This window comes from Oncorhynchus mykiss, chromosome Y, assembly GCF_013265735.2.
Source record: "Oncorhynchus mykiss isolate Arlee chromosome Y, USDA_OmykA_1.1, whole genome shotgun sequence".
In the NCBI taxonomy this organism is placed as follows: domain Eukaryota; kingdom Metazoa; phylum Chordata; class Actinopteri; order Salmoniformes; family Salmonidae; genus Oncorhynchus; species Oncorhynchus mykiss.
In genome coordinates, this window is record NC_048593.1 from 21,747,288 (window position 1) to 21,759,792 (window position 12,505).

At 42.0% G+C, this 12,505-nt stretch overlaps 1 protein-coding gene across 3 annotated transcripts in view; it reads left to right on the forward strand.

Annotated features, from left to right (window-relative positions):
* Positions 1–1,992: 1,992 nt before the first annotated feature.
* Positions 1,993–12,505, forward strand: part of pappaa (pregnancy-associated plasma protein A, pappalysin 1a) — a 125,792-nt gene continuing 115,279 nt past the window's right edge. For all 3 annotated transcript variants that reach the window (XM_036967895.1, XM_036967896.1, XM_036967897.1), the window contains exon 1: positions 1,993–3,019. In XM_036967895.1, the coding sequence (XP_036823790.1) occupies positions 2,629–3,019 (391 nt within the window). In that variant the 5' untranslated portion in view covers positions 1,993–2,628. The remainder of the gene's footprint in view (positions 3,020–12,505) is intronic.

The following is a 12,505-nucleotide window of genomic DNA, read 5'->3' on the forward strand; positions in this document are numbered from 1 at the left end:
TGCACCTGTACTGACCTCGCCTTCTGGATGTTGTCCTTGATGATCTTTATGGCCTTCCTGTGACATCGGGTGGTGTAGGTGTCCTGGAGGGCAGGTAGTTTGCCCCCGGTGATGCATTGTGCAGACCTCACTACCCTTTGGAGAGCCTTACGGTTGTGGGCAGAGCAGTTGCCGTAGCAGGCGGTGATACAGATCGACAGGATGCTCTCGATTGTGCATCTGTAGAAGTTTGTGAGTGCTTTTGATGACAAGCCAAATTTCTTCAGCCTCCTGAGGTTGAAGAGGCGCTGATGCATGTGTGGGTGGACCAATTCAGTTTGTCCGTGATGTGTACGCCGAGGAACTTAAAACTTACTACCCTCTCCACTACTGTCCCGTCGATGTGGATAGGGGGGTGCTCCCTCTGCTGTTTCCTGAAGTCCACAATCAACTCCTTTGTTTTGTTGACGTTGAGTGTGAGGTTATTTTCCTGACACCACACTCCGAGGGCCCTCACCTTCTCCCTTTAGGCCATCTCGTCGTTGTTGGTAATCAAGCCTACCACTGTAGTGTCGTCCGCAAACTTGATGATTGAGTTGGAGGCGTGCATGGCCACGCAGTCGTGGGTGAACAGGGAGTACAGGAGAGGGCTCAGAATGCACCCTTGTGGGGCCCCAGTGTTGAGGATCAGCGGGGTGGAGATGTTGTTACCTACCCTCACCACCTGGGGGTGGCCCGTCAGGAAGTCCAGTACCCAGTTGCACAGGGTGGGGTCGAGACCCAGGGTCTCGAGCTTAATGACGAGTTTGGAGGGTACTATGGTGTTAAATGCTGAGCTGTAGTCGATGAACAGCATTCTCACATAGGTATTCCTTTTGTCCAGATGGGTTAGGGCAGTGTGCAGTGTGGTCGCGATTGCGTCGTCTGTGAACCTATTGGGGCTGAGGTTTCTACTTAACACTTAGTGGTCCACTTAAAACCTTCTCCCAGGGTTGTGCTCTCTCTTACCCTTACCATATGTCATTTCCCCTTCCTAAGGCACAAATGGAAATATGTGGCCATCCTGCCATCACAAAGTCACACAACACAATATGGCTTGGGCTAGGCAAATATGTAATGTTTGTTCCCTCTTACTTTATGGTAGGTGGAAATGTCCAACTCTCCAAGCATACATTTATACCAAAGAACCCACAGGGGAATATTCCTGACTGTCTCTGGTCAAAGCCATGAAAGGGTGCTGTAAAGCATTACATTCCTGTCAACTTATGTGATGAGAATTTATATTTCCAACTAGGGACACATTACAATGCAGTTTTGCTGGTGGTAGTGCTGAACATCAACAGCTTTGTTTTAGTGATGCACAATATTTTACCACAGACATCGTTTACTGTAGGCTACAAGTGGGATATTAAAATTGAATTCTGGGTGTAATGTTTTTTTATGCCTTTGCTGTGTATTGCCAAATCTGACTTCAGACCCCTGGCCTTACCTACTCTATATATTTTCCAGTCCTGGTTAGTTACACAATTGTATTGATTACTTCTGACCATTTAATAGCTAATAAGACATGACAATCAACATTGGGTTCATGTATTTTAAACAGGAAATCGTATAGGAATGTGATCCAACCGCAACAAGGGTACTGCTGGATGGCCTGTCACTTTCAGGTCTACGTCTGTTCGTTCTGTCTCAGAATCAGGTAAAATTGTAGAAAACTGTATCCGCTAGAGGGATACACATACGCTTTCCAAACTCCGTAAACAGGGTCCCATCACTAAGTCCCACGGAGAAATGGAATTTCCGCCAGTGAGTACCGGTCTGACTTCCCACTTCGGCTAAAAAATAAATTTAAAAAGCCTGGAACGTTCGAAACATGATTTCCACGCTCTTAAAAAGACCTGAGAAATCGCTTTAAAGCGGACGCCCAGTGCTGACTCTCTCTCCAAGTGTCTCTGCTTCAGGCAAATGAATGAGGATCGCGATGCTTAATACTTTTGCAGCTCTCTCTTGCCTTACAAGATAATGTTGTGCATTTCAACTTTTGAATATCAAAAAGCAAGTCAAGGAATGTTTGTTTTTTCTTAAATAAAATAATGACAGGTCGGTTTATTATGACTTTTATTTAGAATGTAATATGTGGCATTTTGCATACTGTCTTACTTTACTTTTGGGATAAGAAAACTAAACGGTGTAACAAGCGTTTGGCGGACAACTGTGGGTTTCTGCGACTAAACTAACTCATACAATCCAAGGAGTGATGGGGGCATGATCAACCGGATCCCCTCTGATTGATTACTTATTAGTCATCCCTTTGGCTTAATGAGACCCATTGAAAAGGCACAGTAGAACACCTGCATGAATCAAACATTCCTGAATCTCTCCAGAAGAGTCTTACTTTTGCTTAAACGCGGGCAAGGAAAGGGGGTCGTGGCTTAACATTAGCCAATAAGGGGGATATTACAGTATCGCTTCATGGGTTTATTTAGACTGATTCTACGGTTTGACAAGCAGCTGTAAAGAAAAAAAAACAGAAAGAGAAACTCGGGAAGATTTTATAGAGGAGCATTGTGGACCTACGAATTTTATTCTTATCTAATTTATATCTATCAATTGCTCTTTATATATTTTTTATCACTCCTTCTCCTGAAAATGAAACTTTGGACTTTTCCCTGGCTGCCTTGCCTGGTGATACTCATCTTATGTTTTGGATCAGAGTGCGGGACTGTCCGGAGAAAGGGGAGATCCAAAAGGGACTTGGTGCGTATCAGGGAGGCGAGAGCCACCTTCCCAGGGGCTTGTGCCACACGTCTGCCGCGGGGCAAACGCTCCTTGCCCGGCTTAGAACGACGGGTGCCTCGCCAGCATCGACGCTCCTCTCAGGCGGAGGAGAACTCTCCAAGTCGGGTGAAAGCTGTTTATTTTACCGGCAGAGGAGACCAACTTCGGCTTAAACCGGGCGTGGAGATACCGAGAGGGAATTTTACTCTGGAGATGTGGATCAAACCAGAGGGAGGTCAACGATCTCCTACGGTGATTGCAGGTAGCCTAAACAACTGTCTCAGTTCACAAATTAATGAATGATCAGAATGATTTTACTAGTCTATGCGCCCTAAAATTCAACAACATATTTCAAAGTTAAGTGTGAAATATGTATATTTTATTACCTCGAACACATTAAGCAGTAAAGTAGGCTAATATATGTTAATAAACCAATTGAATGTCATGACCCATATTTAGCTGTGTAGGCTATAATTTTATCATGCATGTTGTATTAGCTCAAATCATGCACGGTTGTCACCGTAAAACATCATGCAGTCGTAACTGAGTTGAGAGTGAGTTCATCTCACAACTGACCCACGCCAATGTAATGTGATGTAATACCTTGAAAAGTGCAATAGCCTTTGAGAGACTTTGTGTAGACGCACGCATTAGCCTACTTGGGTATGATCATTCAGCTAATATTTTCGGTCTTAATGAATGCATTTTATATAAATATTCCTCATTTAAACTCTCATGAGCAAAATTACTCAAATATTGGGTGGTCTATCACCATTTTAGCTTATTTCAAGGTTGTTTGATATTGCCATTTATTCCGCATCACTTGATTGACAGGTGATGTCATCGTGCGTAGAAATTGTATTTTTTTGTGAGGCGTCTGGCTATTTTAAACTATGATGTAATGCTCAAAACTTTGAATCTGTGGGCACGTCACAGCAGGCAAAAGGAGAGAGCTAGAGAGATCCATTTTTATTCTGGTGTGTCTAGGGCACCGTCCGTGCCGCAATCCAAAGTGCCTCCCAAATCGACACTTCTGGATTGGCTGCTGAGGTTACGAGACAGAAATAGAGTCCCAGGGTTTTCCCCATTGCGCGGAGGGACGCGCTATTAGCTGCGCCTGGGATTCCTCAAACCTCAACATTTGTGCATAACATTAGGTGACTCTAACATTAATAAAAAATGAAACCGACTGTTGGATTGGGTGGTTTTAGCAGTACAGTCTAAAGACTGGCTTTAGCTTTGTAAAGGGATGGGAGGGAGACAGTAACCTGCTTCATCCACGCACAACGTACCCTGTGAATGTTGTGAGCTATTACCCAACCGACTAGAGCAGACACCTACTGGTTACAGTCATTTCATTCTGAAATCCACAATGCCAAGTCTTAGAATACATTTTCTTCCAATGTATATAATGTTTATAGATTTCAGTGTCTGTGCCACTGCTTCTGATGTATATTTGTATGCGATTCGATCCCATTGGCTGCCAACAGGGAGCGTTGCAAACACAACTGATTGCATGTGTGCAGATGCATACTACTGTCTGCTACCCCTTGTGAGGCACTTACCATTGAGAAGGGATCTCCAAAAGGTTTTACTCTCTTTCACACACACACACACACACACACACACACACACACACACACACACACACACACACACACACACACACACACACACACATAAATTACAGTTGGCCCAGAACAGAGCAGCACTTTTGGCCCTTAAATGAAGGCCTACAAGGACAGTTGATATCAACAACATGCAAATCAATCTCATCTGGCTCAAAGTGAGAGGTATTAAAGTATCAAACTGTCTTTTTATTCGGTTAACACACAGCTCAGACACTCATACATACCAAACAAGATACCAGAGGTCTCTTCACAGTCCCCAAGTCCAGAACAGAGGCTAGGAAACGCATGGTACTTTATAGAGCCATGACTACATCCAACTCTCTTCCAACTCAGGTAACTCAATCTATCAGAAAAATCTGATTTAAAAAAATAGATAAAATAACACCTCACACACTCTAAAATACACACTCACACTATTCTTAGCAATGTAATATGGTATTGTAATATTGTTATGTAATAATGGAGCAATGTAAATGTGTATAAAATACTAATACTCCTGGTCCATCCCTGTGTGTGTGTGTGTGTGTGTGCGTGCATGCGTGGGTGTATGGGCGCGCATGCATATGTGCATGTTTATTGTGTGTGTCTGTGTGTGTGTGTATACAGTATGTGTGTACTAGGTTTGGCCTGGTGGTGGGGGCTGCCTAAGCCAGCCCCTTATTAAATTCACTCTAGGCATTTCAACTCTTCAGAGAATCTATTGAGAGCTCTGTGACTCAGATAAATGTCTTAGCCCAACCGGGACATGCAGTCTGCTTTGGGGATGTCACGTGTATTACCTATCTTATACATACAATTTTATTGTTTGCTCTCGTCACATTAAGATCAGTGTGGTTGGAAAAATGTGCTTTTGAAGGAAAATAAGAAATGCCCTATCGAGCAAATGTTGTGATGCCTAATCTTTTAAATCCAATTGAGACCTCCCAACAATCCCAGGCCTAAAGCAGTCCCATCCTGTTGTTTTGACCCAGGCCTGGCTTGTTTTCTACAGCTGTTTCAGCCTTGTTGTTGTTTTTGCCCCGCTTTTTATCACGACACTGCTGTTGTTTTTTTATTGAGCTTGTCAACTCGCCGTTTCATAAGTGAGGGGAGATGAGTAGTACAGTACAGTTCTGTGGCATTTACTTATTGTTTACAGTAAAGCCCACACAGTGAGACCTCTGAGTGCCAACAAAGTGACGGCTTGAGGACCAGTGATAACTCCTGTTTGATAAACATACATCTGTGGTTCCTTTCTGGTCTTACTTACTGGTCTTACTTACTGGTCTTACTTTCTGGTCTTACTTACTGGTCTTACTTTCTGGTCTTACTTTCTGGTCTTACTTACTTAAAAAAAACTCTACATTGTTTGTTGAAGGCTTGTAAGTAAGCATTTCACGGCAAGGTCTACACCTGTTGTATTTGGCACATGAGACAAATACAATTTAATTTGCTTTGATTTATTGACTCTGTGGCCTAAAACAAGGGCTAGTGGAATACTCAAGTCATAGTCCAAACCACTTACACAGCAAGCAAGAGTTCCTAGACTCAGGGCCCACCATGTACGTATGTTGCATTGCTGGCATGTTAAGGGCCCACCATGTACGTATGTTGCATTGCTGGCATGTGTAGGGCCCACCATGTACGTATGTTGCATTGCTGGCATGTGTAGGGCCCACCATGTACGTATGTTGCATTGCTGGCATGTGTAGGGCCCACCATGTACGTATGTTGCATTGATGGCATGTGTAGGGCCCACCATTGCTGATGTATTTACAGAATGCAATGTATTTAGTGATGCCTGTTTGTTAGTGGTAACATTTGCTCTGAGACACAGAGAGGATGGGCACTTGCCAGGAGAACTCACTGCCTACTCACATGAGGAGGTGTACCCGCTGCGGTCTGCTTACTGGTATCAAACAGGAATGCTGGGGATGTAAAACTGACCTGTATGACACACATACACACACACACGTTGTCATTTGTAATGCAGATTTGGTCGATGGAACTGCAGGAGAATGACTCCAGCAGAGCAACACGATTCAGGACCTTGAACAGCGTTGACAAAATGAGCATGCGCACACAGGAAGTAGAAAGGACCATCAAAAAAGGGAAAAAAAGGAAGCATTCTTTTTTACTCAGGATCCCAGGGTAGCAATAATGGAATAGCTCAGTGTTACGACTCCACTGGCTAGCCGAATTGATTTGGGCACTCGTTCAAATACACGCAAACGCTCCACCAACACCTGTCACTGAGCAGCCTTTCATTTTACAAAGGAGGACGAGTGCTGTTGCTTCAGCTTAGCCTCTTCGGGCTAACCCTCCAGTCAAAGAATCTGTAGCATTGTCTTCTCCCTATTGTGACATGTTGACATGTTGTAACAATTCGCCCCGCTTTTGAAAGTTACTCAAAGATGGTCTTTGATGAGGAAGGGGACCCTTAAATTACAGTTCAACTTGACTAAATGCTACCATGCACTTTACATCCTCATGGCAGTTCATGTCACACATTAGCATGTCATGTTCCGTGTCCTAATGTGAGATGAACTTTACTTCTGACCTTTTTGCCCTTTTATCCAGGTCATGGAGGCCTGTCTCACATCAAAGGAAGGGAAATAAATAGCAAGACAGTGGATCAGAGTTTCTCTTCCATGACCAGCTGTAAACAATAAATGCCCATGTTGGCAGATGCATCATTTGATAACAAAGCCGAGAGGCACTTAAGTGCTATGAAGGTTTTAGATGTTAGATCATATACAACTAATGACATATACCATCTAAGATTACATAAATACACTTTGGTTAATGAGATAGTTGAGTATTAAACTTTAATACTCACTCTAGATTTATAGTTTTATAATACGTTAGAGGAAAGCCACAGGACACAGCAAAGGACTACATGTAGTCACTCATCTCTTGATTTCAGACTGTAGTAGGAAACTTAAGGATGAGGTGTGGGGGTTCTGTTGAGGTAATCTAAGGCTGGAAAATGCTGTCAAATTACCATGGTATTTTCCCCAAGCTGTCTGTTACTGTATAGTTGTGCCACATAAGAGATCATTTGCATTCTCTTTTTAATCATTAAACGTAATGAAAAGGTTTTCAAGTTAATTACATTGTTGAAAGATGTCTCAAGTTAGTTATAGAGCAAAATGTAATTGACTTGTAATTGACTGTAATTTTTCTGGTGGTTAAAGGGTTTTCACCTGTGGGATGTCTATTGTGTTTAGGGTCTAAAGTATCCGTGGAAATTTCCAACATGTCAAATATCCAGTGTGACGCTCACTTCACTGTGTCCGTACACACAGTCCCTTTCCCCGACTTTCAGAGCCCAAACATTTCAAAAGCACACGCAAAGTCCATTGTTCCCTTTCTCCCTGCTTTTCATCAGATTTCTCTGACATTTTCACTCTCTTTTTTCTGTTCCTGAGTGTGTTTGCTTTGTGGGAAGACAAATCGCAAGTTCAAGCAAGGTTGACTTTGAACCTGACACGAATGGCTTTTAGCCATAGCGTCAGTGTGTGTATGCAAATTCCTGTGCGTGTGCGTGTGTGTGTGTGTGTTGTGTGCCCCATCCAACCTCATAGCAGGTTGGGTCTGGAAAAGTGTACTATATTAGATGAATTGAGGTTGGCAGAATTATGACAGCTGTTTACACTAGGAGCCTTACACACATTTCAGAACACCTTTTAGCCTTGAGTGTGCTAGCTGACAGATGGAGGGTTTTTTCCTTCCACTGTAGTGGAAACAGTAAGGACGTCACACTCAATACGACTGACCTTGACGTTGAACCCCACCATGCTCTTTGAATGGCTTTGGAATTAGAATATCCCCCTGACTCTTACTGTATGTATGTACAGCTGATGAAAAACATGTGAAAAATCCTTAAGAGTCTATTGAAGCACTGATGCGTCAATCTAAGTAAGATTATTAAAAAATCCCTATCAAAATCTGCCAGTTTAAGCTAGAGATATCAGATACATATTTTGCATGGGCTGCGTCTCAATCCACCGCATCCGCCTATGTTGGCCTTCTGGTGGAAGGTGGCCGAGCCACAGCAGTGTTTGTCAGACCATGAGACATCCCCAAAATTGTTCTTCGAAAATGTCTGTAGCTTCCAAACGGTTTGGCCTGCATGACCAGTCTATAGAATGGGAAGTCTCTCACGAACACGATGGTGTTCTCCGTTTTGCTCTATGACTCCCACTAGTGCCCCGGGACTTGTTTGAAGGTAACCCATACAACCCATTGCTGTGTGAATACTGTGGATTGCATTGGGTTGCATTGGATTGTATTGGTCTGCATTAGACACTCCTACTTGGTTCACATTAGTTTAAAAAGACCTGAAATTGTCTCAGATCTCTTTACTTCATTATGTGGATGGCAGTGGAGGCTCCTCAGAGGAGGAAGGGGAGGACCATCCTCCTCAGTGAATTTCATAAAAATGTAAATTGTAAAACATAAAAAAAGTTATCATTTTTAGTTAAACTACACTAAATATAATCACACAACCAAATAATTGATTAAAACACACTATTTTGCAAATAAGGTCTACAGCACACTGTAGGGTAGCCCCCTAGTGTAGCCGGAGGACAGCTAGCTTCCATCCTCCTCTGGGTACGTTGACTTCAATACAAAACCTAGGAGGCTCATGGTTCTCATCCCCTTCCATAGATTTACACATTAATTATGACAACTTCCGGAGGACGTCCTCCAGCCTATCAGAGCTCTTGCAGCATGAACTGACATGTTGTCCACCCAATCAAAGGATCAGAGAATTCATCTAGTACTGAAAGCATAAGATACAGCTAGCTAGCACTGCAGTATATAAAATATGGTGAGTAGTTGATTTAATTTCTTCCAAAAGGAAGGAGAAGCAATAGAGAAATATATAGAGAACTGGGCGAATGGAATATGAATGAGAGTCATCCAATATGCTGTTATAAAAATAAGCCCATACTCATGAAAAAAATGTGTCCTACCTCATTTTAAACAGCACTGACTTCCACAGGGCCCCTCGCAGGATTTGGAGTACTGCTTCCCCTGTGTTTGAAACATATGCCCCTGCCAGTGGTGGATCCCACTTCTCCGCAAAAATGATTTGTGAGCACATGTACTGTACTTCCTCATGCTTGAGGAGCTCTGCTCGGTATTAGGCTTATCAGAGTTCTCTGGTGAATGTGCATAGGCATACACACATTGTGTTCACACACGTACTGTACGCACACGTACACACACCCATGTGAAAAAAACTTGTGTTTTCGGACACGTGTGAACAAATTACGTGAACAATTCAGATGGGGCCTCCTGAGTGGTGCTGCGGTCTAAGGCGCTTGAGGCGACACTACAGATCTGGGTTTGTGTCGCAGCTGGCCACAAATTGGAGACCCATGAGGCAACACACAATTGGCCCAGTGTCATCCGGGTTAGGGAGGTTTTGGCCGGCTGGGATGTTCTTGTCTCATCGCGCTCTAGCGACTCCTGTGACGGGCCGGGCTTAGCACGCTGACACGGTCGCCAGTTGTATAGTGTTTCCTCCGACACATTGGTGCGGCTGGCTTCCGGGTTATGCAAGCAGTGTGTTAAGAAGCAGTGCGGGTTGGCAGGGTTGTGTTTCAGAAGGACGCATGGCTCTCGACCTTCGCCTCTCCCGAGTCCGTACGGGAGTTGCAGCGATGGGACAAGACTGTAACGACCAAATGAATATCACGAAAAGGGGTGAAAAATCTGATGGGATTTTTACATGAGTCAGATGTGATTTTCGGACACATGAAATTTCACATTCATAGATTTTTTTCACCACTTCCGTCTGGTCTACCATGCAGGGATAGACCAGGACCAACCCTGCTTAGCTTTAGAGACAAATCAGTAGTGGGACGTAGGGTGATATGTTGCTGGAATTTTAACATACCAAATTTTGCAACTGGAAAAAAGGCAGCAAAAGAGGTAACAGGGTAACATAACGAAAAACAGGGAAAATGTCATTATTATAAAAACATGTTCAGATTATATACTTTTCTTATCCATTTATAATTCATTTGTTCTCACATTTGGAAGTTATTTCCTTGCAACATTTTGTTTGGCTATTTTTTCTTTTGGTTTTATGTTTTGCTTTCAATATCATTATTTTTGTTTACATTACTAAGAACTTTGTTTTCGACTTCAGAAGTTTTACTTGATATTAACGGGCAAAAGTAACTCACTCACAAGAGGATTGCACCATATAATAACACTATTACTATATTAAAGGTGCTTAAAGTGGCAATCCTTAATTTAAACATGAACAAATTGTACTCCCTGCCACAGTTTCAGTAAACAGCTGAGGGATGGGTCTGGAGAAATTCAATCATTCTCAAATCCGTAGACTACGCTATAGATGCAAAGACCGACATCCATGACATCAAAATGATAGGTTTTACTTTTTTTAGGCTATACAATTGTTGCTTACATTTACAATTTGTTTACAAACATTGGCGTAAAACAAGTTTTGAATTTTGGGTTCTGATGGGGTACAACAGTTAAACTAAGCTCACGACGCATTTATACAATATATTCTTCAAGAATCAATAGGTACATATCATTAATTTATAAGTCCAACAATGAATGTAGCAACTAAGGATTGTCCCTTTAACATTGTCCCTTTAACCTTCATACAGCAGAACTATGTCACCATTTGAATGTGATCCATTAACCTGCCCCCCAAAAATGTATTCTGTCCACTGTTCCATCTTATCACATGTGAGGAGAAGACATTATGTCAATTTGAATCTGCAATTCCACATGTGAAAGTGATATTTTCACAGTTGGAGTTTTCTTACATGTGAAACTGCAGATGTGACGTGTTTTTTTGTTGTTGTAAGGACACATACACACACTAAACACACACACACATTTAGCATTTAGAGATCACCTAAGAAGTGAAAGCGCATTACCATGCTGAAGCTGACATGTTTTCCAAGTGCAACAGGGAAAAAGTTGTTTTGGTGCCTCTAGCATAGCAAGACTTTTACAGAAAACTACTTTGTCTGGCTCCCCCGAAATGTTGAAATGGCCTCAATGCTCATAAAATCTTTCTTGTACGAGTTTCTATGGGTCTCCCCAAGCTAAATACTGCATGCACCTTAACCCAATTTCCAGGACATTATGTCAATACTATCTTCAAATGTATCGTGTCAGTACATCTACTACATAATCTGTACCATATTGTTAATGTCTGGCCTACAATGAGAGAATGAGAATGTGATTACATGACACACAGATGCATTTGACATTTTGTTGGATGAACTATAAGACATAAACTCTACAGTACAGCGTACACATTTTACTGTTAAAAATTCACATTAAGAATTGGCTATGGGTGACTCGAAGCAGACCTCCTAGGTTGATGTTGTTCAGGAGACAGCCTGAAAAACTAGCTCTGGGGCGGGACCAAAGCCGTGAGGCCCCTGAGACTAAACTTGAAATGTTAATAACTAAGAATACAAATGATAGTGGTGTAAAGTAACTAACCAAAAACACTTTGAAGTAATACTTAAGTGATTTTGGGGGGTATCTATACTTTACAATTTCAATATTTTACAACTTTCATTTTTACTCCACTGCATTTCTTATAAAAAATATGTACTTTTTACTCCTCTGCATTTTCCCTGATACCCAAAAGTACTCATTACATTTCAAATGTTCAGGCAGGTCCAATTCACACAACTATCAATATAACGAGTTGTCATCCCTACTGACTCTGACCTGCGGACTCACTAAACACAAATACTGAGTTTGTAAATTATGTCTGAGTGTACGAGTGTGCCCCTGTCTGTCTGTAAATAAAATAAAAACCAGAAAATCATGCCTTCTGGTTTGCTTAATATATGACATTTAATGTATGGCATTTACTTTTACTTTGTGCTTTTACTCAAGTATGACAATTGAGTACTTTTCCACCACTACACTTAAGTACATTTAAAAACGGATACTTTTAGCTTTTTACTCTAGTAGTATTTTTCTGGGTGACTTTCACTTTTACTTGAGTCATTGTCTATTAAGGTATCTTTACTTTTACTCACCACTCCACCACTGACTGCTGTAGTGTTGAGCTCTGCTCTCTCTCTGCTGTACTAGAGGTGATCAGTGAATTATCTAAC